Below are 25795 nucleotides of genomic sequence, written 5' to 3'. Positions count from 1 at the left end.
ACTAAGAGAGACACTCACCATGTTCTACACTTCAGACAGCACAAAAGTTGCCATGTAGAGTATTTAGAATGAAACAATCATAAAAATTGAAATTTTTGGAGGAAAAAAAAAACACTAATTGTCAACATATATTTTTGATGATAGCAAGAATAAAAAAAAAATACATTTAATGAAAAACATACTTAGAAATATGATAGAAACAAGCTGACTACATCAAAATGTTGCCAGAATTTTGCACTATTTTTCAGTAAGAAAACTTTTTCCATAATTTTCCAATCTTAATGTCCTGATCACTGAAAAAATGGCTCACCCCTCCCTTAAGAATAAGTACAACAGGGCATACAAGGCTATGAGAGAGTGAAGAGGCAAGTTGAGAGGCAGGGCCAGGAGCTAACACCCAATCCCTGCAACTACATATACGTAAGTACACACAAGTGAGTACTTAGAGCAGATTAACTAGGTATGTGTTGGTCCTGGGACCTTGGTCACTGAGAATGATCAAGGTGCTAGGACATGACATATACAATAAAGATGGCCTAAGTGTATGAATTTGTGTCCTTTCACACACTTTGTCAGTTTCAATACAGTATACCATCTACTAACATGGGGGAGGGCACTCGGGAGCATCATGGCCGATGCGGCAGGTTGTGTAGCGGGCTAGCTGTGGGATTTTCAAGGATAGCTCCTGGTCAAAGAGGCTGACCAGGTCCCTACTTAACAGAACTCAGTGTGAATGCTTTGAGAAGATACCAGTGCAGCGAACGGACATCCCAGTGCATCGTTTCAGCGTAAATAGTTGAAGTGTTGTGCAGTTTTAGAGGGTTTGGTGTTGTTGAGTCAGGACCAGTCAGCGCCTTCCCCCCTCTCCGCTGGGGGGGAGGGGGAGGGCGTGTGTAGTAAACAATGACCCTCTCATAACGCCTCACCCCTGCGCGTCTCCCCCGCCTCACCCACCCAACTCCCAGCGCCACCCCATCTATAGAGGGTACTTCTCCCCTAACCCACGATGTCAGCGATGGCACTGCATGGAGTGCCGGGCTCACAGGAACTTCCACTACAGGGACAGCATCGTGGAGTTCGACCGCGAGGCAGCTGTCAGGTGTGCCACAGGCAGTGTGTACTCAGTTCCTCAAGCTTCAACATCCATGCACACGAGGGCCTGGGATCTTCAATCAACTTGGTGTCCACCAGGATGCTGACATGTCCCTAGGGCAGCTCTCCATCGGGCTGCTAACGGAGTCACTGGCTTCTTGGACCTCTTGGGGAGGGTCGATGGTGCTCGTGCAAGCAGCAGATCCCGGGGCAACATGCTGCTGTTTGCAATGGCTGTCTGCCGAGGACAGACAGGCACCTAGCAACATCTGTTGTTGGGGCATTGGATGAATTCCCTACTATGTTTGTTAACTGCTCATTACTCTGTAATTTGTCTATGATTGTAATCATGTGATAACGTGTTTATCATTCATTACCTTTGAAACTTGTCATGATTGTGACCAGCTCTACCTGGAGCTCATTACCTTTGTAAATTCTCATGATTAATGTGTTTGATTCATTACCTTTGCAATTATTCATGAGTGTGACCAGCTCTACCTGGAGCTCATTACCTTTGTAACTTGGTCATGATTATGACCAGATCTAGTTCATTACCTTTGTAACTTGCTCAGCTATCAAAACTTTGGAGTCCAGTCCCTGGACCAATTATGTACCTCTGTAATCTTTTGACTACTGCCCACAGGATGGGTATGGGGTGCATAATAAACATATTAAACTAAAACTAAAACTAACATGGGGGAGAAATAATACAAATGTAAAACACGCATATCAAAGTGAGCCTTTTATTAGATGGCATTTAACCCTAAACAGGCTTTATTAATATCCCTATTTAGGGCAAAACATCATCTAATAAAAAAGGCTGACTCTGCAGCATGGGTTTTATGCTCTTAGTATATTTTCTACTGGCCATTCACTAAAAGTAAAATAGTTTACATAAAATTGAGTGCACAGAAGAATCTGTACATGTGTTTACAATGCTTCAATGCAGTATTGCAGTACAGTACAGTGCAATAGACAAGTATTGATAAATATACAGAATATTGATAAATTTAGTTATGATTAGTAGTGCAGTACAGTATGAGAGAACAGACAGAACAGTGAGAACAGTGATTGTGTGTGAGTGAGGTGAAAGTGTTGAATGATGATGAAAGTATTTTGTTTTGGGGGATTTTCTTTCTTTTTGGGTCACCCTGCCTCGGTGGGAGATGGCCGACTTGTTAAAAAAAAAAACAGTGGCCAATTTATTGGTACACGTACATCTGCTCATTAATACAAATATTTAATCAGCCTATCACATGACAGCACCTCAATGCCTAAAAGCATGCAGACAAAGACAAGAGATTCAGTTGTTGCTCAGACCAAACATCAGAATAGGCAAGAGATGTGATTAAAATGACTTTGACCATGGAATGAGTTGGTGCCAGAGAGAATGGTTCGAGTCTCTCAGAAACAACTGATCTCCTGGGATTTTCATTCACAACAGTCTCTAGTTTACAGAGAATGGTGTGAAAGACAAAACATCCAATGAGCGGCAGTTCTGTGAGCGAAAACACCTTGTTAATGAGAGTGGTCAGAGGAGAATGGCCAGACTGGCTCAAGCTGACAGGAAGGCAACAGTATTCAAACAGCCATGTGTTACAACAATAGTATGCAAAACAGCATCTCTGAGCACACAACTCATTGAACCCTGAAATGCATGGGCTACAGCACTTGAAGACCCCTGTCAAATAAGAACAGGAAACTAAAACTACAGTGGGAACAGGCTCACCAAAACTGAACAACTGAAGACTGGAAAAATGTCACCTGGTCTAACAAATCGCGATTTCTGAAGGATTTCAGAAGGTAGAGTCAGAATTTGGCGTAAACCTTTGGGATGTGGTGGAATAGGAGATTCACAACATGAATGTGCAGCCAACAAATCTGCAACAATTGTGTGATGCTACCAAGTCAATATTTATCAGAATCTCTAGGAAATGTTTTCAGTACCTTGTTGAATCCAAACTACAAAGCATTCAGGCTGTTCTGGGGGCAAAGTGAGGCTCTACCCAGTACTAAAGGCTGTACCTAATAAAATGGACACTAAGTGTACATGAGCTAAAGTAAACATTAAAATCACACTCACTCTTGTTCTCAAGTGTGCAGAGTTGTGAACACTTGTCACATAGACCATTTCGCATAGGCCTTTGTGAACATCCCGAGGTTGTGATGGTTATGATCTTGTTGCCCACCATCCAGGTTTGGTCTTGACCTCCTGACACCAGCATCTCAGCTACAGGACCCCTGAGGTCCACATATATTCAGATATAAAATGTATTCATTATAATGCAGTACATGTAGAATATGTAGTTATAAAGTTCCTTAAGCAAGCACATAATTAGAAAAGCAAAAGTTAATAATTTACTATGTATAAAGATACATATTTCTTTTGTACAACTATGCATCTATGTATCATGTCCAAATAATAAAATAAATAAATAAATGCGTAGTTGAATTTGTAAGTTATGTAAGATTAGTGTAATGTCAGGAACATTACAGTAAATCTTTATCACAAGTCTTTATAGCATTTCACCAATGCAGGGTTTTTAACCCTTTGAGGGTTTTCGTCGTACTAGTACGTTTTACGCATAGGGGTTTTTGACGTACTAGTACTCATAAATTCTAGCGGCCTCAAATCTAGTGGGAGAAAGCTGGTAGGCCTTCATATGAAAGAATGGGTCTATGTGGTCAGTGTGCACAGTCTAAAAAAAATCCTGCAGCACACAGTGCATAATGAAAAAAAAAAAACTTTAACCATTTTTTTTTAATAAATCAGCGACTTTGCAGTGTATTTTCGTATGGTATTTATTGTTGTATTCTAGTTTTCTTGGTCTCATTTTATAGAATGGAAGACATATTACAGAAATTGAGATGATTTTGACTGGTTTTACAAAGAAAGGTGCCTTGAAATTGAGCTCAAAGTAGCAGAAATGTTCGATTTTTACCAAACTTCAAAAGTAAACAAATCGTGCCAAGCGTGCAATACACGTCAACTGGTGAGACTAATATTCTTTCACAAGTGCACCAATAATATTTATACCATTTTTTACACTAATGCAGTAGTCTGCATAACAGTAAATCTTATATTTTTTGTGAAAATAAAAATTCAAAGTGGAAAGCAAAAGAATATAAGAGGGGACTTGAGACATGACTAATGACTAGAGGAAATGGCATTTTAGTGCCAGGAATGTCTTTCTTGTTTATTCTGGACCCTATTCCGAAATTGGCATCTTTTGAAATTTGTGTGAAATTGGCAAAATTGCTAAATTCTGACCACTGTACTGGATAGTTGAATTTCATAAATGAGTGGTTTCTTGCATCCATTCGATAGAAAAAATGGAGTTCTAGCGAAATATTCATGTTTTTTGTCGACTAGTACAGTGAAATTGGCCGAAAATGGGGCTCAAAGTGGGCAAAATCGCCGATGCGTAAACATCGCTGAGACCGCTAACTTTGCGAGAGCATAATTCCGTAAGTTTTCTATCAAATTTCAAACTTTTGGTGTCTTTATGATCGGGAAAAGATTCTCTATCTTTTCATAAGAGAAAATAATTTTTTTTTTTTTTAAATTTGGCCGACCCTGAGAACGAGTTTCGGAGAGGGCCTGTCGACCCTCAAAGGGTTAATTATACCCATTTTTCATTTATTCAGACTTCCTACAATAAATATATTCGTCACTAACTATAAGCTTAGGATGAAAATATTTTAAGGTAAGTAATGTGTGTTCTCCATGGGGAAGTGTAACAGAATTCTTCCTCCGTAAGCCATGCGTGTCGTAAGAGGCGACTAAATTGCCGGGAGAAAGGGGCTAGTAACCCCTTCTCCTGTATATATTACTAAATGTAAAAGGAGAAACTTTCGTCTTTCCTTTTGGGCCACCCCGCCTCGGTGGGATACGGCCGGTTTGTTGAAAGAAGAAGTAATGTGTGTATTGTATATGCATTTTTTTAGACCTAGTAATATTGCTCATTTAATATGTGTAGGTGTAAACATGTTATCAGGCTTTTATATATATATTTGAAAGTGAAAAAAAGCTATGATTCACTTTACAGCAGTAGCGGGGCCCTCCTATACTTTGAAATGCCCCATAAGTGGAACTTTAAAAATTCCCTTTGTCTCTTGTAATAACTGGCAGAGAAGAGAACAGGTTAATAACCCTTTCCTATAACACTTTAGTTAACCCTTTGACTGTCGCAACCCCCAATCCAGAGGTGTCTCCTTGTGTCGCAAAATTTAAAAAAAAAAAATTATTCTTTCTTATGAAATGATAGAGAATTTTTTCCCAATTGTAATGACACCAAAAAAAACGAAATTTGATGGAAAACTGACGAAATTATGCTCTCGCGAAGTTAGCGACCTCGGCGATATTTACAAATCGGCGATTTCGCCCACTTTGAGCCCTATTCTCGGCTCTAATTCCATTCTTCCAGTCGACCAAACTCACAGCTATTTCTTTAGAACTCCATTTTTTCTATCAATTGAGTACAAGAAACTGCCCATTTACCGATTTCAACTGCCCAATAATGTGGTCAGAAATTTGCAATTTGGCCAATTTCACTAAAATTAAAAAATATGACAATTTCAAAATAAGGTCCAGAATGAACAATGCAGACATTCCTGGCTCTAAAATAACATTTTCTTTGTTCATCAGTCATGTCTCCAGGCCCCTCTGATATTACTCTTGCTTTCTATTTTGAATTTTTATTCAAACAAAAAATAGAAGACTTACTAGTATGCAGACTACTGCAATACTGTAATAATTGTATAAATAACATCAACCCATTCATGACTGCATATTAGAATGGCTAGTTGGACATTTATTGGACAATGACATCATTTGTTTACTTTTGAACATTGGCAAAAATCAAACATTTCCCCTACTTTGAGCTCCATTTCCAGGTTCTTTTTATAGTAAAATCAATCAAAATCACCTCTATTTCTATAATATGTTTTCCATTCTATCAAATGAGACCAAGAAAATGAGAATACAACCATAAATACTATACGAAAATAGACCACAAAGTCGGCATTTTAATTAAAAAAAATGGTCGGAGTTTTTCTTTCTCATTATGCACTGCGTGCTCCAGGATTTTTTTTATATGGTGCACACTGACCACACAGACCCATTCTCTCACATGTGGGCCTACCAGCTTTCTCCTGCTTGATTTGAAGCCGCTAGAATTTATGAGTATATATACGTCAAACACGGTACCTCGTAAGATGTATATATACGGCCGCGACAGTCAAAGGGTTAATCATCCATGACACACATTGCTTATCGAGGAACAATTCTAACCCACTTCCTCATGGAACTAAAAGAAAATACAACAAGAACAAGATGAGTGTGTATGAATCCACCTACACACAAATTCACAAACATGTATGGTATACTGGATGTTAGTATTAACACTATTATCAAAAACTTTGGGCAAGATTTGAAACCATGAAAAATCAGTCCTAAAACTAGCAGGCTAGTGCTCTAACTACTCGACCAAGCAGGCCTCATAAGATTCATCCACTACGTATATTTCTATACACTGGAAAGGTTAATTGACTTCAAAAAATACAGAACAAAATCTGCAGATTCAGCTGATTTGGAAACAATGGACCAAGCCCACTGGTTACAGTCTTGGTTACAGTCAAGCACAACAATCTCAATTCTATCCACCAATCACCATTACTGGCCACTTGCTCACCCCTATTAGCCCATTAAATTGAAGGTTTACTATTATTTAAGTAATTTTAGAATTTTAATTTTAGCATTTTGAACAAATTGAAGATTAAAACTATACAATGTTACATTATTTGTGATTACTGTTAACTGATGAAGTCAGCTGCCCTTACAAACTGACAGACTTCCTTATTTGTGGGTTTCAATTATGCAACATTTTTACTGATTAGCATCCACAGAATGGATTAAATTATTTAAAGGCTTTCTGGCTCAATGGTGCTCCTATTCCAAAATCTCTCTTTATTTTGGTCATTAATTCTCATGAATGTCACCATTAACTATCTTAAGAGTCACATATTGTATTAGAGATTTTTTTGTTCAACTCAGTGGCCATCTCTTGCAACAGCAGGGAAAACCCAAAGAAGAAAAATGCATCCACCATCATTTACTTAATCACCATCTTTTCAGAAGTGTGCCGACATCATAGTCAGAAATACCCTCCAACTGTAATGTCCCCATGCCTAATTCAGAGTACAGGCACTACCCCTCCCACCAAGAATTGAAGTTCAGCTAACCAGTTTCCCCGAATCCCTTCCAAACAGTAACCTTATTTACACTCCAACAGGATGTTCATTAAACACTTGTCTCCATTCACTCCTATATACCATGCCCACACAAGCCTGCTGGTCTTAAATATAAAATGAACTCAAATTTAAAAAAAAATAAAAATTGTTTGCAGACTTAATTTTATTTTATTATTATTTTTTTACTTACACCTCAGCCGATTCCCACCAAGGCAGGGTGGCCCAAAAAAGAAAAACTTTCATCATTCACACCATCAGTCTTCCCAGAGCTAACACTACAATTATAAAACTGCAACATTAACACCCCTCCTTCAGAGTGCAGACACTCTATTTCCCATCTCCAGGACAACTCTGTTGTAAATTTTTAGTTGTGACCTTATCCTGTAGCAATGCACATAGAAAAGTGGTACAGGGAGGTCCCTGACTTGTGAACATCCGAGTTATGAACATCAGCACTCAAGAACGAGTCATTTTGGAAGCAATTACTGTAATTTCTCACAAATGCTGATCTTCAGATATGAGCATAACAAACATTTAACTAATTCATTTTCATTCTACAAGTTCACTGCATCATGGAATATTCAGGAATGTGCTGCAGAAGACGGCATACATTACCTTGTATAGTGAGGAGAACAAGAAGCATATGTATACCGAGACATCAGGTCAATACAAGTCTCCAGCAAGTCATTATGATATTGTATCATGTCAGCATCACCTTTTCCTCCTCGGCCCTATATAGAAAATTTATGTATGGTATAGTATAAATCATAAAAGATATTTAATATGCAAGATTATACAACATAGTACAGTATATCTAGTACACATTAAATTACATATTTTAAGAATAAAGCTAATTTTTCTAAATAATAACAGTAATGAGAAGTTATAAAAATATCAGCAGTAGCCATTATAATAATAATTATAAATAATACCCTGAATTATTTCATTCATCAGTGTATATTTCCTCTCCTTTAATTAAGGTTTATGCCCTGGATTTTACATAAGAGAAGTATTTGGGATTTCTTCTAATTTCATATATGGCTCTGCTTCCTCTCTCTTTCTCTCTCTCCCTCTCTCTCATGGATTCTGTATGGTGTAACCAGTTTGTACTTTAGTTTCTCCATCTCTTTAACCAGTTTCCTTTCATGTATCAGAAAGTCTGCTGCCCTAGAGAAGATCTGATATCCATCATTTTTGCCTGAAGAGGGGGTGCCTCTCTCTCTCTCAAGTTAGCATTTTATTCTCCTTATCCATAGAGATACAATATGGCTAGTTCACACTTACTTCTAGCACTAATGAGTTCAGCCTCCCAAGGAACTGGTAAAGATCAGTAGTGGTCGTATTGTAATCCTAGCATATTTCATTAAGGTCATGATTTATTTGGTCCCAGTTGATATCCTTATTGTTGAAGTTGAATTTGTTGAATACACCTTCATGACTGAGCCAGTTTCTCTATTTCAGGTCTGCACCTTGCTTATGCTGTGTTCTGAGATTGCAATCTTTGACACTTATGTTCCAGAACAGGTCCTCATTTTAGGAAAATATGAGGTCTAGGGTATTTTCCAGTATAGCCAGCTCTGCAACCAGCTGGCTTAAGGCAAATTTATTACAGAAGTTAAATAAATCCAACATGCAGGACTGTCAGACTGTTTCTCCAAACTAGCTCCAGGGACTCTCACTGTAATTACAGTCCTAGCTATATTCTTCCATTTAAGGTGCCTCAACCTGAAACTGCCAAGCAGCAGGATACTGAAGGGGGCTAGGTCTGATAGGTTTTTAAGACAATGCTCAACCTCCAATAACTGGTCCTTGAATGGCTGGGAAGTTGTATCAGGTGGTTTATACACAAGCACAACTGCTAGGCTTTGATTTTCAATTTTGACTGCCAAAATTTTGACATTATTAGTAGTGCTCAGTAGCTTAGTGTGAATGACTCTTTAACATAAGAGATCAACACCCACTTGTCTGTTTTTCAGGTTACGTCTAAATAGGTTATACCTGAAATCCACATTTCTTGTCAAAACAGCCTTTTATGCGAGTCTCTGTGAAAGCTGCAAACAATGAATCGGATTCTGTGAGAAGACCATTTATAAATGGTATTAAATGGTTTTTTTTTTTTTTGGGGGGGGGGGGGGGGTTGGGGGGATACTGGTGGGTATCTGTGACTCTGATAAGCTTGCCACTGGAATTGATTTCAGTCCAGCATGGCTCCTAAGTGATGATAGATTCTTAATATTTCCTGCCATTCTTTTCCACTTCTTGGCACTAAAAAAAATCCTTGTTAATTATATGATTAAGTTTTCATAGTCATGCTGGCATTCATGAGGCTTTATATGCTTCATGAATGCCAGCATTGTGGAAAGCCTGGCAGTTTATACCATAGCACTGTCCTTTATGGAACATTTTTGTGTGAAAAAACTTGAAAGACCTGGAGTGACATGTGCCTTTATTCAGGAGTTTTCAACATTACTTAGGAGTGCTGTACAGTACATGCAAGTTCCCTTTCTGTTGGTCTCAGAAGTGACATTTTCAGATGCCCAAATATCAGAATTTACACATTTCCTCCAGTTTAGCTTTTATGTATTTTATGGAAAAAATTCTCTAGATTAACTTGTTGTACAGTGGTACCTTGATTTATGAGTTTAATTTGTTCCATGACCGAGCTTGTAACTCAATCTGCTCAAATATCAAATACATTTTCCTCATTGAAATGAACTGAAATGCCATTAAAAAGCACAAAATGCTGGGATGCTGGGCAAATGTTGTGGCACTCACTGTGCCAACTAGTGGCGGTGTATCTGAAGCTCGCTCATAACTCGGATTTTGGCTCATAACTCAAAACAAAAAATTGAGCAACAGCTCATAGCTTGGAAACCTTGTAAGTTAGAGCACTTATAAGTCAAAGTACCACTATATATTCAACTTATCATGTATTTCCCTGCTGGCACACCTGGCAGCAGTGGTCCAAGGGATGCAGTAGGTAGTGCTGGTAACATATGAGGCAAGGTGCTGCTTATCCCAACAGATTTATTGACTTCAAATTCTACTGGAAATAATTCCCATAAGGATCTCTAAGGAACAGTAGATTAACCCTTTCAGGGTCCGTCCCGTAGATCTACGGCTTTACGGTGAGTGTCCAAACCGTAGATCTACGCCATGAGCTCAGCTCACTCTGATAAACTGTGAGTGGTACATTTGGGCCTAGATATGAGAGAATACATCTATTTGGTATGTGTGCCCCACATAAAACAGATCCTGCAGCACACTGTGTATAATGAGAGAAAAAAACTGAAATCATGATTTTTCGATTAAAACAGCGACTTTGCAGTGTTTTTTCGTATGTTTTTTATAGTTGTATTTGCGATTTCTTGGTCTCATTTGATAGAATGGAAGACATATTACAAAAATAGAGATGATTTTGATTGGTTTTAGCACTGGAAATGGCTTGAAACTGAGCTCAAAGTAGCGGAAATGTTAAATTTTTGCCAATATTCAAGAGTAAACAAACGACCTCACACATCTAATACACGTCAGCTGGTGGGTCTAATATACATTCACAAATATGGTGATGATATTTATACAATTATTACAGTATTGCATAACAGTAAATCTTCTATTTTTTGGTGTGAATAAAAATTCCTTATGTGAATAAAAAATCAAAATGGAATTTATTTGTAAAGCCTCAAAATGTAACTAATGAACAGAGGAAATGTTAGTTTAGTTCCAGGAATACCTACATTGTTTATTCTGGAGCCTATTTTGAAATTGGAATATTTTGAACTTTGTGTTAAATTGGCCAAATTAACAATTTCCGATCACTTTAATTTGGAGTTGAAACAGTTGACTTGGCGATTTCTTGTGCTCAATCGATAGAATAGAAGTAATACTAGTGAAATAGCTAAGAATTTGGTTGATTGGAATAATGTAATTGGCCTAAAATGGGAGTCAAAGTCGGCAAAATCGCCGATTCGTAAATATCGCTGACACATCAAAATTCACGAGAGCATAATTTCATCAATTTTCCACCAAATTTCGTACTTTTTGTTTTATTACCTTCACAAAAAGATTCTCTACTATTTCATAAGAAAAAATAAAAAAAATTTTTTTTTTTGAAAATTCTTGGACACTGGTGCGTGACTTCAGATTTTAGCCTTGGACCCTGAAAGGGTTAAGTGTAGTCAACAGTGGTTCCCTTAAGAAGTTTGTTATCTTATTTATGCCTTGGCAACCACAAGTGATGCCAGACAGTGTTTTTTTTTTTCACTATTTCAACATACATACAGTGGAACCCCAGTTTTCGTCCTTAATCCATTCCAGAAGGTCAGTCAAAATCCGAACTGGACGAAAACCGAAGTAATAATTCCCATAAGAAATAATGTAGAATAACATGGAGAGCGTATAAATCTGTAGGGGAAGGAAGACGGGGTAGGGGTCGTCCTCGAAAAGGTTGGAGGGAGGGGGTAAAGGAGGTTTTGTGGGCGAGGGGCCTGGACTTCCAGCAAGCGTGCATGAGCATGTTAGATAGGAATGAATGGTATTTGGGACCTGACAAGCTGTTGGAGTGTGAGCATGGTAATATTTACTGAAGGGATTCAGGGAAACCGGTTATTTTTATATAGCAGGACTCGAGTCCTGAAAATGGGAAGTACAATGCCTGCACTTTAAAGGAGGGGTTTGGGACATTGGCAGTTTTTGAGGGATATGTTATATATCTTTACACGTATATGCTTCTAAACTGTTGTATTCTGAGCTCCTCTGCAAAAACAGTGATTATGCGTGAGTGAGGTGAAAGTGTTGAATGATGATGAAAGTATTTTCTTTTTGGGGATTTTCTTTCTTTTTTGGGTCACCCTGCCTCGGTGGGAGACGGCTGACTTGTTGGAGGAAAAAAAAAATTATATACAGAAAACAATGAGAAATAAATATAAATGACTAATTTTAATGTATAAATGAACATTTAAATCACTTACTGGCGAATGGAAGACGGTGAGGAGGGGAGAGAGACGAGAGGTTATTGTTTGGAAGGGGAATCTCCCTCCATAAGGACTTCAGATATCGAAGCCCTATTCGGGGTTACTTCCCTTCTTTGTCTTTTACTGGCACTAGGACCAGTTTGAGAGTCACTGGACCATGCAGACACGGCTTGCAACAGCTTTGCTAGGGGTATATTTCTCCACCAACTCTTCCACATCCTAGCTACACGACATTTAATGTGGCCCAGAGCCATATTATTACCATCGACATACCACGTTCACTGTTTAATTGTTTCTAACAGCTGCCTTTAGATGCCATCATGAACAAAAGGAGAAGTAATGAATAATTCATGCTGAGAATTGTAAACAAAAGTGTTATGTATTAAGGGGGGTGACTGGGTCAATGCAGATTCATACGTTTTCTCTGATGCTGGACCTGAGAAAACATAATGTTTTCCATCTGCCTGGCTAGCACACCTTCACACCCTATAAACATTGCATGTTTATATGCTATGTAACGTATTTCTTAAATAATTTTGAAGAAAATATCATAGATGGATTAATGAAAATGTCTATATTAACCTAAAATAAGACATTTAATGTGCCCAAGAGTAATTATTATTACATATTAGTATTATTACTATGGCATTAAGACTAGAGGGACACTCTTAGTGAATGAGTAACAAAGGCATGTTTATATGCTATGTTTGGAGGGATATGTAATAAGATGGTAGATATATAATTGGGGTCCTGATATTATATTCTATAGGGAGTTTATTATATTATTTCAGGTCGCTTTTTATATTGTATCGTTATATATGCTTCTAAACTGTTGTATCTGGGCACCTCTGCAAAAACAGCAAATATGCACGAGTGAGGTGAAAGTGTTGAATGATGATGAAAATATTTTTGTTTTGGGGATTTTCTTTCTTTTTGGGTCACCCTGCCTAGGCGGGAGACAGCCGACTTGTTAAAAAGAGATCATAGATGGATTTATCAAAATGTCTATTATATTATTTATTTTATTAGCACACTGGCCGATTCCCACCAAGAAAAACTTTCACCATCATTCACTCCATCACTGTCTTGCCAGAAGGGTGCCTTACACTACAGTTTTTAAACTGCAACATTAACACCCCTCCTTCAAAGTGCAGGCACTGTACTTCCCATCTCCAGGACTCAAGTCCGGCCAGCCGGTTTCCATGAATCCCTTCATAAATGCTACTTTGCTCACACCCCAACAGCACATCAAGTATTAAAAACCATTTGTCTCCATTCACTCCTATCAAACACGCTCACGCATGCCCGTTGGAAGTCCAAGCCCCTCACACACAAAACCTCCTTTACCCCCTCCCTCCAACTTTTCCTAGGCTGACCCCTACCCCGCCTTCCTTCCACTACAGACTGATACACTCTTGAAGTCATTCTGTTTCGCTCCATTCTCTCTACATGTCCGAACCACCTCGACAACCCTTCCTCAGCCCTCTGGACAACAGTTTTGGCAATCCCGCACCTCCTCCTAACTTCCAAACTACGAATTCTCTGCATTATATTCACACACCACATTGCCCTCAGACATGACATCTCCACTGCCTCCAGCCTTCTCCTCGCTGCAACATTCATCACCCATGCTTCACACCCATATAAGAGCGTTGGTAAAACTATACTCTCATACATTCCCTTCTTTGCCTCCAAGGACAAAGTTCTTTGTCTCCACAGACTCCTAAGTGCACCGCTCACTCTTTTCCCCTCATCAATTCTGTGATTCACCTCATCTTTCACAGACCCATTCGCTGACACGTCCACTCCCAAATATCTGAATACATTCACCTCCTCCATACTTTCTCCCTCCAATCTGATATCCAATCTTTCCTCACCTAATCTTTTTGTTATCCTCATAACCTTACTCTTTCCTGTATTCACTTTTAATTTTCTTCTTTTACATACCATACCAAATTCATCCACCAACCTCTGCAACTTCTCTTCAGAATCTCCCAAGAGCACAGTGTCATCAGCAAAGAGCAACTGTGACAACTCCCACTTTATGTGTGATTCTTTATCTTTTAACTCCACGCCTCTTGCCAAGACCCTCTCATTTACTTCCCTTACAACCCCATCTATAAATATGTTAAACAGCCACGGTGACATCACACATCCTTGTCTAAGGCCTACTTTTACTGGGAAATAATCTCCTTCTTTCCTACATACTCTAACTTGAGCCTCACTATCCTCATAAAAACTCTTCACTGGTTTCAGTAACCTACCTCCTATACCATACGCCTGCAACATCTGCCACACTGCCCCCCTATCCACCCTGTCATATGCCTTTTCCAAATCCATAAATACCACAAAAATCTCTTTAGCCTTATCTAAATACTGTTCACTTACATGTTTCACTGTAAACATCTGGTCCACATACCCCCTACCTTTCCTAAAGCCTCCTTGTTCATCTGCTATCCCATTCTCAGTCTTACTCTTAATTCTTTCAATAATAACTCTACCATACACTTTACCAGGTATACTCAACAGACTTATCCCCCTATAATTTTTGCACTCTCTTTTGTCCCCTTTGCCTTTATACAAAGGAACTATGCATTCTCTCTGCCAATCCCTAGGTACCTTACCCTCTTCCACACAATGTCTATATTAACCTAAAATAAGACATTTAATGTGCCCAAGAATGTTTATTATTACATAACAGTATTATGAACACATGAGTGGCCCAGGTGGATGCGTCTAGTATAGCCGATTTCCGAGCAGAGGTAAACGAAACCCTGGGTAAAATTTCACCCAAAGACGTGGTCAAAATCTGAACTATATGATATCCGCACCGGACGAAATCCCTGGTTCCACTTTATTAGAGCACTATGGTTCGAAAGAATGATGCATTATCTGACAAGAAGATTGACAAACACGTCATTTTCACTATATGGTAAAACCCCCATATCCACAGTTTCAGTTATCCACGGTTTACTGTGGCCCAAAAATAACCCTTAATTCTGCTTAATAATGGTACCAAAACACAGAAGTAGTGATGGTTTTTCAAAGCCTAAGAGACGCCAAGAAGTGCTTCCCATCAGTGTTTGGTGTTTGCCGTGCTGTTTGCTCTAGCTGTTGCTCAACTGAATTGGTGCTCCGACAAGGTACTAAGAGGTCCCAGATTTTTTTAATACTGCGCACACCAAGGGTTAAGACCCATTCTATGCTGACCAGGCATCTTAGGCCAATCATGCCAAATTTGGAGGCAGGAAAAATAAAACGTAGATCTACGTCTGGAGCGCTAGTGGTAAGAACATTGATCTATGTATGGACAGTTAACAGGTTACACGGTAGTTACGGTCCTGAAAACGCTGTGTCAGATAAATCTGTTATATAAACTGAAGAACTTGTGGGAAAAATAGGGTTATGTTCCTGGAACCCCCTCCCCCAAAAGTCAAACAACTTTTTTTTAGTCATCCAGATCTTACAAAAATAAAAATGATAATGTTGTTTTTGTTGCTTAAGACTACAAATGCAAACATAAATAATATTATTTACCTTAAATTGCAGTTGCTAGTGTATATCAGTGATTGTGAAGAGAGTGGAGATGCATGGTGTGGCCCTATCAAGCTGAGATGGATGGTTGTTGGTATAACTGGATGGCTGAGGTTCTGGTACTAAAGTCGATGGTTGTATTGGAGTGTGCATAAATTCTGCAGGTAAAACTTGACCTCAGGAATAAAGTGCTGCTTAAACCAGTCAATAAATATTTCTTCTCTCATCCATTACCTGGACTGGACCTGGAGAGAGTTCCGGGGTTTGACCTCCAAATTACTGGTAAGGTGTTTTTATGTTTTTATCTGCACCTTTCAAAGCATGAGGATTCTCAGAGCAGTAAATAATCATAGGCTTACACTTGAAATCACCCGATGCATTACCACAGAGAAGTAAGGTGAAGTGATGCCTTGCTGCCTTGAAGCCAGATGCAGCCCTGTGGAGATAGTGGTCTCACTCACAGCCAGGCGGTGGCCTGAGCTAGGGAAATATCCCATGGGCGACGCTTCAAATTTTTTCCCCTCCCACAAACCAAACCGTGTAAAGTTAATTTTACGAAGTGTTGCATAAAATTATGCCGCAATTTTTCAGTAGTGTAATAAACAAAATGTGCCAAATAAATACGTGTAATATGAAGGTCTAGTGTACGTAAAAAAAAATTAATAAAAATCTAACCTACCATTACAATCCTACCTGTTCATTAGCAGTGGCATTTCTTCTCTGGTTGGCAGCCTCCTCATTCGTCAGGATCATACTCAAGTTCTGTGCCAAAGTAAAAAAAAAAAATAACTTTCATACAGTATTTTACAATATACAGTGAACCCTCGCCTAACGAACGCATCACATAATGTTAAATTCGCCTAACGATACATTTTAACGCAAACATTTTGCCTCGGCTAATGCTAAAAAACTTGCCTAACGATATTCGTTCTTGGGTACCAATTAATATCGTTAGGTGAAGGTCCACTGTAATTCAAACTTTTATTATTAAATCAGATTAGAACATTTAGCACCTCTCCCAATTTTCTGTTCTGTACAAATATCACTTGATAAGTACAGGTGCTGCTCAACTTACGATGGAATTACGTTTCAAAGAACCAATTATAAGTTGAAAATATGCTAAGTTTAATATGAATATGATACGATAAAAAAAATGAATAAATAATTTTTTTTTTTTTTAACAAGTCAGCCGTCTCCCACCGAGACAGGGTGACCCAAAAAAGAAAGAAAATCCCCAAAAAGAAAATACTTTCATCATCATTCAACACTTTCACCTCACTCACACATAATCACTGTTTTTACAGAGGTGCTCAGAATACAACAGCTTAGAAGCATATATGTATAAAGATACACAACATACCCCTCCAAACTGCCAATATTCCAAACCCCTCCTTTAAAGTACAGGCATTGTACTTCCCATTTCCAGGACTCAAGTCTGGCTATATAAAAATAACCGGTTTCCCTGAATCCCTTCACTAAATATTACCCTGCTCACACTCCAGTAGCTCATCAGGTCCCAAATACATTTGTCTCCATTCACTCCTATCTAACACGCTCATGCACGCTTGGTGGAAATCCAAGCCCCTCTCCCACAAAACCTCCTTTACCCCCTCCCTCCATCCTTTTCAAGGATGAACCCTACCCCACCTTCCTTCTCCTACAGATTTATACGCTCTCCAAGTCATTTTACTTTGATCCATTCTCTCTGAATGACAAAACCACCTCAACAACCCTCTTCAGCCGTCTGCTTAATACTTTTATTAACTCCACACCTTCTCCTAATTTCCACACTCCAAATTTTCTGCATAATATTCACACCACACATTGCCCTTAGACAGGACATCTACACTGCCTGCAACCGCCTCCTTGCTGCGGCATTCACAACCCAAGCTTCACAACCATATAAGACTGTTGGTACTACTATACTGTCATATATTCCCTTCTTTGCCTCCATAGATAACGTTTTTTGTCTCCACATATACCTCAACACACCACTTGCCTTTTTTCCTTCATCAATTCTATGATTAACCTCATCCTTCATAAATCCATCCGCTGACACGTCAACTCTCAAATATCTGAAAACATTCACTTCTTCCATACTCCTCCTCCCGAATTTGATATCCAATTTTTCTTTATCTAAATCATTTGATACCCTCATCACCTTACTCTTTTCTATGTTCACTTTCAACTTTCTACCTTCACACACACTCCCAAATTCATCCACTAACCTTTGCAATTTTTCTTTAGAATCTCCCATAAGCACAGTATCATCAGCAAAAAGTAACTGTCAATTCCCATTTTGTATTTGATTCCCCATAATTTAATCCCACCCCTCTCCCTAACACCCTAGCATTTACTTCTTTTATAACCCCATCTATAAATACATTAACCCTTTGACTGTTTCGGTCGTATATATATGTCTTACGAGGTACCGTGTTTGACGTATATATACTCATAAATTCTAGCGGCTTCAAATCAAGCAGGAGAAAGCTGGTAGGCCCACACGTGAGAGAATGGGTCTGTGTGGTCAGTGTGCACCATATAAAAAAAATCCTGGAGCACGCAGTGCATAATGAGGAAAGAAAAAACTCCGACTGTTCTTTTTAATTAAAATGCCGACTTTGTGGTCTATTTTCGTATAGTATTTATGGTTTTATTCTCGTTTTCTTGGTCTCATTTGATAGAATGGATACAACCGGTTTGTTGAAAAAAAAAAAAATACATGCTTCAATGTAAACACTTGATTTACACATCCCCTACCCATTCTAAAACTTCCTTGCTCATCCACAAAGGGGATTAAAGAGAGTGCTTATTGCTGATGATACTGCGCTTATGGGAGATTCTAAAAAAAATTGCAAAGGTTAGTGGATGAGTTTGGGAGTGTGTGTAAAGGTAGAAAGTTGAAAGTGAACATTGAAAAGAGTAAGGTGATGAGGGTATCAAATGATTTAGATAAAGAAAAATTAGATATCAAATTGGGGAAGAGGAGTATGGAAGAAGTGAATGTTTTCAGATACTTGGGAGTTGACGTGTCGGCGGATGGATTTATGAAGGATGAGGTTAATCATAGAATTGATGAGGGAAAAAAGGCGAGTGGTGTGTTGAGGTATATGTGGAGACAAAAAACATTATCTATGGGTGCGAAGCTTGGGTTGTGAATGCAGCAGCGAGGAGGCGGTTGGAGGCAGTGGAGATGTCCTGTCTAAGGGCAATGTGTGGTGTAAATATTATGCAGAAAATTTGGAGTGTGGAAATTAGAAGGTGTGGAATTAATAAAAGTATTAGTCAAAGAGCTGAAGAGGGGTTGTTGAGGTGGTTTGGCCATTTAGAGAGAATGGATCAAAGTAGAATGACATGGAGAGCATTTAAATCTGTAGGGAAAGGAAGGCAGGGTAGGGGGTCGTCCTTGAAAAGGATGGAAGGGGTAAGGGAGGATTTGTGGGCAAGGGGCTTGGACTTCCAGCAGGCGTGCATGAGCGTGTTTGATAGGAGTGAATTCAGACGAATGGTATTTGGGACCTGATGATCTGTTGGAGTGTGAGCAGGGTAATATTTAGTGAAGGGATTCAGGGAAATCGGTTATTTTTATATAGCCAGACTTGAGTCCTGGAAATGGGAAGTACAATGCCTGCACTCTAAAGGAGGGGTTTCGGGATATTAGCAGTTGGAGGGATATGTTGTGTATCTTTATACGTATATGCTTCTAAACAGTTGTGTTGAGCACCTCTGCAAAAACAGTGATTATGTGTGAGTAAGGTGAAAGTGTTGAATGATGATGCTGAAAGAATTTTCTTTTTGGGTCACTCTGCCTCGGTGGGAGAAGGCCGACTTGTTAAAAAAAAAAAAAAAAAAAAAAAAAAAAAAAATTGAGTATACCTGGTAAAGAGCATGGTAGAGGTATTACTGAAAAAATTAAAAGTAAGACGGAGAGTAGGATAGCAGATGAACAAGGAGGCTTTAGGAGAGGTAGGGGGTGTGTAGACCAAGTGTTTACAGTGAAACATATAGGTGAACAGTATTTATATAAGGGTAAAGAGGTTTTTGTGACATTTATGGATTTGGAAAAGGCATATGACAGGGTGGATTGGGGGGCAATGTGGCAGACGCTGCAGGTGTATGGTACAGGAGGTAAGTTACTGAAACCAGTGAAGAGTTTTTACGAGGATAGTGAGGCTCAGGTTAGAGTATGTAGGAGAGAGGGAGATTATTTCCCAGTAAAAGTAGGCCTTAAACAAGGATGTGTGATGTCACCGTGGTTGTTCAATATATTTATAGATGGGGTTGTAAGAGAAGTGAATGCGAGGGTCTGGCAAGAGGTGTGGAGTTAAAAGATAAAATCTAAAGCAAAGTGAGAGTTGTCACAATTGCTCTTTGCTGATGGCACTGTGCTTTTGGGAGATTCTGAAGAGAAGTTGCAAAGGTTGGTGGATTAATTTGGTAGGGTATGTAAAAGAAGAAAATTAAAAGTGAATATAGGAAAGAGTAAGGTGATGAGGATAACAAAAAGATTAGGTGACAAAAGATTGGATATCAGATTGGAGGGAGAGTATGGAGGAGGTGAATGTATTCAGATATGTAGGAGTGGACGTGTCAGCAGATGGGTCTATGAAGGATGCGGTGAATCACAGAATTGATGAGGGGAAAAGGGTGAGTGGTGCACTTAGGAGTCTGTGGAGACAAAGAACTTTGTCCGTGGAAGCAAAGAGGGAAATGTATGAGAGTATAGTTGTACCAACACTCTTGTATGTGTGTGAAGCATGGGTGATGAATGTTGCAATGAGGAGGAGGATGGAGGCAGTGGAGATGTCATGTCTGAGGGCAATATGTGGTGTGAATATAATGCAGAGAATTCGTAGTTTGGAAATTAGGAGAAGGTGTGGGATTATCAAAACTATTATCCAGAGGGCTGAGGAGGGGTTGAAGTGGTTTGGACATGTAGAGAGAATGGAACAAAACAGAATGACTTCAAGAGTGTATAAATCTGTAGTGGAGGGAAGGCAGGGCAGGGGTCGGCCTAGGAAGGGTTGGAGGGAGGGAGTAAAGGAGGTTTTGTGTGCGAGGGGCTTGGACTTCCAGCAAGCATGCGTGAGCATATTTGATAGGAGTGAATGGAGACAAATGGTTCTTAATACTTGACATGCTGTTGGAGTGTGAGTAAGGTAATATTTATGAAGGAATTTAGGGAAACCGGCAGGCCGGACTTTAGTCCTGGAGATGGGAAGTACAGTGTCTACACTCTGAAGGAGGGGTGTTAATGTTGCAGTTTTATAACTGTAGTTTAAAGCACCCCTCTGGCAAGACAGTGATGGAGTGAATGATGATGAAAGCTTTTCTTTTTCGGGGCCACCCTGCCTTGGTGGGCATCGGCCAATGTGTTAATAAAAAAAAATAACTAAAACCTGCAACATTTCTACCCAGGAGCAGTGTAACACGATCTTTGAATGCTTCGAATCCCAGCATTGACTAATGAATGTGCATCACTACTGTACCATCATAAAGTCAAAATATCGTAAGTTGAACCATCGTAAAGCGAGGAGCATCTGTACATATTTGCATCTGTTCTTCCATTATTTTAAGGTCCTATCTTGACTTATAATAGTCACTATTTTTAAGGTACTGTACAGTGGCTACAAGGTAAATTAACAACTATAAAGAAAATATCACAAATTACCTTAGCTATGAAAGAGACAAATGCCCGTCTGAATGGCAATCGGCACTTGAGGAACCACATAGCAATGACGTGGTAGGCAAGAGAGACAATGTAGTGATTGAACTTGAAGGGATTTGTGTACGGTATGGCTATGGCGAATATTGACATATACTGGTCAGACACGAAGCTTGCATACACTTTTGGCAAATGGAGAAGAGCTGAAAAATTTGTTGATGTAAAAATTAATTTGTATAAAAGATGTTTGTTAAAAATATGTTACATACAAAAGTGATCATTCTGCTGTATCTGCAAACATATGTATTATGCTAATAAAGTTATTCTATCTTAATGATATGCACATAGGATAATTCTGTCTTATTCCTATGCTTTATATGAAGTAAATGGTAGTATATCATATAAACTTACTTGAAAGAAACTCCAAGATTGGGTGTGCATTCTGAACAGTAGCAGTGATTTTTGAAAGATTTAGCATAACCTCTCGCAGTAATCTGATCATTGAGTCTCTCATCTCCAACACACACAAGGTTAGGGCACTCACACAGAATGGACCTGCACACCGACTTAGTACACCTAATTCTAAACACTTGATTACCTGTAAAAAAATAAAAGTCTAATTACAGGTAATATTCTCCAATCATTAATAAACTGAACAGTTTTTTATGCAGTTGAATTTACAAGCTAAGTGTTTGTATCCCACCTCACCTCATTTCATTTCAAAACCCAGTCTTATTTAAAGTATACAGTACTCCTATTTCTCCCTTCCCCAAATGTGACTTACAGCAGTCAGATAACATCTACATGCCGTCTATCTGTACAAATTCATAGGCTGCCATGTTTGATTTTAATTATCAAACTTTTGTTTGCTGATGAGGAGCCAGTGAATAGTTTCAATTATCCAATGTTTTTCTGGCATAATGGCATTCCACCACCCAAATCTCTCTATTCTGATAATTTCTTGTATCAATATTAACCCTTAAATTATGCATGACATTTGTTGTACATATGCAGGAGCTTTTTTTTTTGTGCCTGACATATAAATGTGAATTTTTGTAGGCCACAAATTTGCTGCCAGCTGCTATTTTATACTTCATCTCAATCATTTTTGTGTCCTGCCAATTTGTATGCTTAGATTATACAACAGTAGAAGATAATTATATCATAATTTTTAAAGTGGTGGACTGGTAAGCCAGCGGAAGGCCTCGGCCAGATGACCAAAGCTCCAAAGGCGGGTCATCATCTGACTAAGACCCACGTCAGGAAACATTTGTCCTGTTTCCTGACGAACCTTACCTAACCTAACCTACAACAGTAGAACATATAAACAAGATGTGAGACAAGCATCACTGCATCTATACAAGTTTCTTAATTTTGGCTTGTGTATATAGTATTTGTATACTGTTTACAATGGTCTTGAGGGCACACACATGTTATGGGCACATAAAAGTATGTGGCAGCATATGTATGTATATTTTTCACCCAGGATGACCCAAGTAAGTCAATGGAGCTTATTTTCATGTTTTGAGAATTAAAAAAAACTCTGAAACAATTGTCATATCAAAAGATTTTCTTTGTGCATTGTGTTTTGAAAAAACACATAGGAACATAAAAAGTACCTACATGATATACAGTGGAACCTCGGTTTTTTTATGACCTAGTTTGTATGTAAAACTATAGTTTTACATTGGACTTACATTATTTCTTATGGGAAATATTGCTTCAGTTTTCGTACAATTCGGTTTATCGTCAGACTTTTTCGAACGAATTAATCACTAAAACCAAGGTTCCACTGTATATATTTTTAACCCAGGATAACCTAAGAGAGTCAATGTGACTTATTTCTATGTTTCAAGAGGTATCACACTCATGAGGTGTGATACTTCCTGATACTTCTTTCTAGTTTCTTCAGAGCACAAACATAATAAACAAACATAATAAGAGTACATATAAAATACTGTACCTTACAGCATATGTACATTTTTAACCCAGAGAACCAAAGAAAATTAGACGTGACATGTTTCCATAAACTGAAAGGTATCATAACCTGAATCAATTTTAATATCCTATGAGTTCCTTGTGCATAGTGTCATAAGACAAAAACAATAAAAATAAGGATAAATAATTATTTGTGCTATCTTATTTAGACTGTATATTTCATGCAGGGTTTAGGTAGTAGGTTGGTAGACAGCAAGCACCCAGGGAGGTACTACCATCCTGCCAAGTGAGTAAAATGGAAGCCTATACTTATTTTACATAATGATAGGATTGCTGGTATCTTTTTTCCGTCTCATAAGCATGCAAGATTTCAGGTACGTCTTGCACTTAGGTCACACTACACATGCATGTTCTTTCTTTCTTTCAACGCATCGGCCGTATCCTACTGAGGTGGGGTGGCCCAAAAGGAAAAACAAAAGTTTCTCCTTTTACATTTAGTAATATATACAGGAGAAGGGGTTACTAGCCCCTTGCTCCTGGCATTTTAGTCGCCTCTTACAATACGCATGGCTTATGGAGGAAGAATTCTGATCCACTTCCCCATGGAGATAACAGGAAATAAATAAGAACAAGAACTAGTAAGAAAATAGAAGAAAACCCAGAGGGGTGTGTGTATATATATACTTGTACATGTATGTGTAGTGTGACCTAAGTGTAAGTAGTAGTAGCAAGACGTACCTGAAATCTTGTATGTTTATGAGACAGAAAAAGACACCAGCAATCCTACCATCATGTAAAACAATTACAGGATTTACATGATGGTAGGATTGCTGGTGTCTTTTTCTGTCTCATAAACATACAAGATTTCAGGTACGTCTTGCTACTACTACTTACACTTAGGTCACACTACACATACATGTACAAGTATATATATATACACACCCCTCTGGGTTTTCTTCTATCTTCTTACTAGTTCTTGTTCTTATTTATTTCCTGTTATCTCCATGGGGAAGTAGAACAGAATTCTTCCTCCATAAGCCATAAATGTCGTAAGAGGTGACTAAAATGCCAGGAGCAAGGGGCTAGTAACCCCTTCTGTATAAAATACTAAATTTAAAAATAGAAACTTTTGTTTTTCTTTTTGAAAGAAGATTTCATGCGGGATATATTGGGCTAAGCATCTAACCATTTTTTAAATACAGGTCTCCCTCAACATTCGCGTTTTCCATTTTTGCAGGCTTCGAACATGAGCGAATTCCCAGCCGCCCAATCATATTTAAAATATGCCATTACATATACGTATTAGGAATTGTGGTGGTGGCAGTGTGTGTTTGGAGATAGGACAAGATAGTCCTTCAATGTGACACTAATATCAACTCTACGGCTTATTTATCTATCACAGTTCATCTAAAATGACATAATAAACAATATTAATAACATAGAAACATGACAAATACTCTAGAATGAATAAAATACATCATTAAGTATGTCACGAGTGTTGCTGTTGTTGTTGTTGGGTGTATAAGGGCCACTGAGACATAAGCCGTACATAGTGGTGGTGGAGGCAGCAGTAGAGGCGGTAGAGACTAGAGACGGCAGTGCTGTCAGTCGCCCTATATAACTCCAACAACATTGGAGGAGTTAGGTTCGTGCTGTCCTTTTTCTATTGATTAATTGCTTAACTTACTTGATACATTGTTAATGCTACACTTCATCTCTGGCTGGCGCTATAGCCTTCATCGATTTGTGCTGCTTTAGTTTCATACATATAGAATCACTGAAGAAGGCACATTCTCCCCTCTCTCTTCCTGCTCCACTCTGGTACTCTGCTGTGAGTTCTTTCTTGAATTCAATAGTCTTTTTCACCTTCTTTACTAAAGGGCTGGCACTAGTACAATATTTTACGACGTTTTCACGTGTTTTGTGATTGTTCACAGTTCAATAGGTTAAGGAAGCAGTACTGTATTATATTTCCCTATAATATATTGGGGCACCAAACATTCGCGAGGCTCTTGATCCCCTAACCCTTGCGAATGTTGCGGGAGACCTGTACTATACTAAAACACCTTGAAACACCTCTAGTATCATAAGAAACTAATATACATAGTGTCAGACATTAAAGACAAAAAATAAATAAGAAAAGGGAGAAGGAAGGCACAGTAGAGTGATATACTATACCTTTTGTTGAATGACTGATTCCATGTGCATGTGGTATGATGCTAGAGTTGCCAGCACTGGGAACACAAAGCTCTGAAAATCTGTCCGAGTAAATTTGGCTGGTGTGTTGTATAGGGACTCAGGTAAACCTAAAGATTTCTCTGTAATCTGTCAAAGAAACAAA

The 25795-nt window shown here is 38.6% G+C and overlaps 1 protein-coding gene across 1 annotated transcript; it reads right to left on the bottom strand.

Annotated features, from left to right (window-relative positions):
• Positions 1 to 3175: 3175 nt before the first annotated feature.
• LOC138852149 (tuberin-like) lies at positions 3176 to 25795 on the bottom strand (the record flags this gene model as incomplete). Its single annotated transcript, XM_070081828.1, has 6 exons — positions 25633 to 25795; positions 21928 to 22114; positions 21523 to 21719; positions 16545 to 16613; positions 7960 to 8075; positions 3176 to 3333 (listed from the first exon to the last, which is right to left on the bottom strand). Coding segments are annotated over exons 1-6 (757 nt in total), but the record flags the coding sequence as incomplete, so codon positions are not given.

Source organism: Cherax quadricarinatus, unplaced genomic scaffold (genome assembly GCF_038502225.1).
Source record: "Cherax quadricarinatus isolate ZL_2023a unplaced genomic scaffold, ASM3850222v1 Contig4458, whole genome shotgun sequence".
NCBI classification, from domain to species: Eukaryota; Metazoa; Arthropoda; class Malacostraca; order Decapoda; family Parastacidae; genus Cherax; species Cherax quadricarinatus.
The sequence above is the reverse complement of the archived record's forward strand: the minus strand, read 5'-3'. Positions and strand labels throughout refer to the sequence as shown.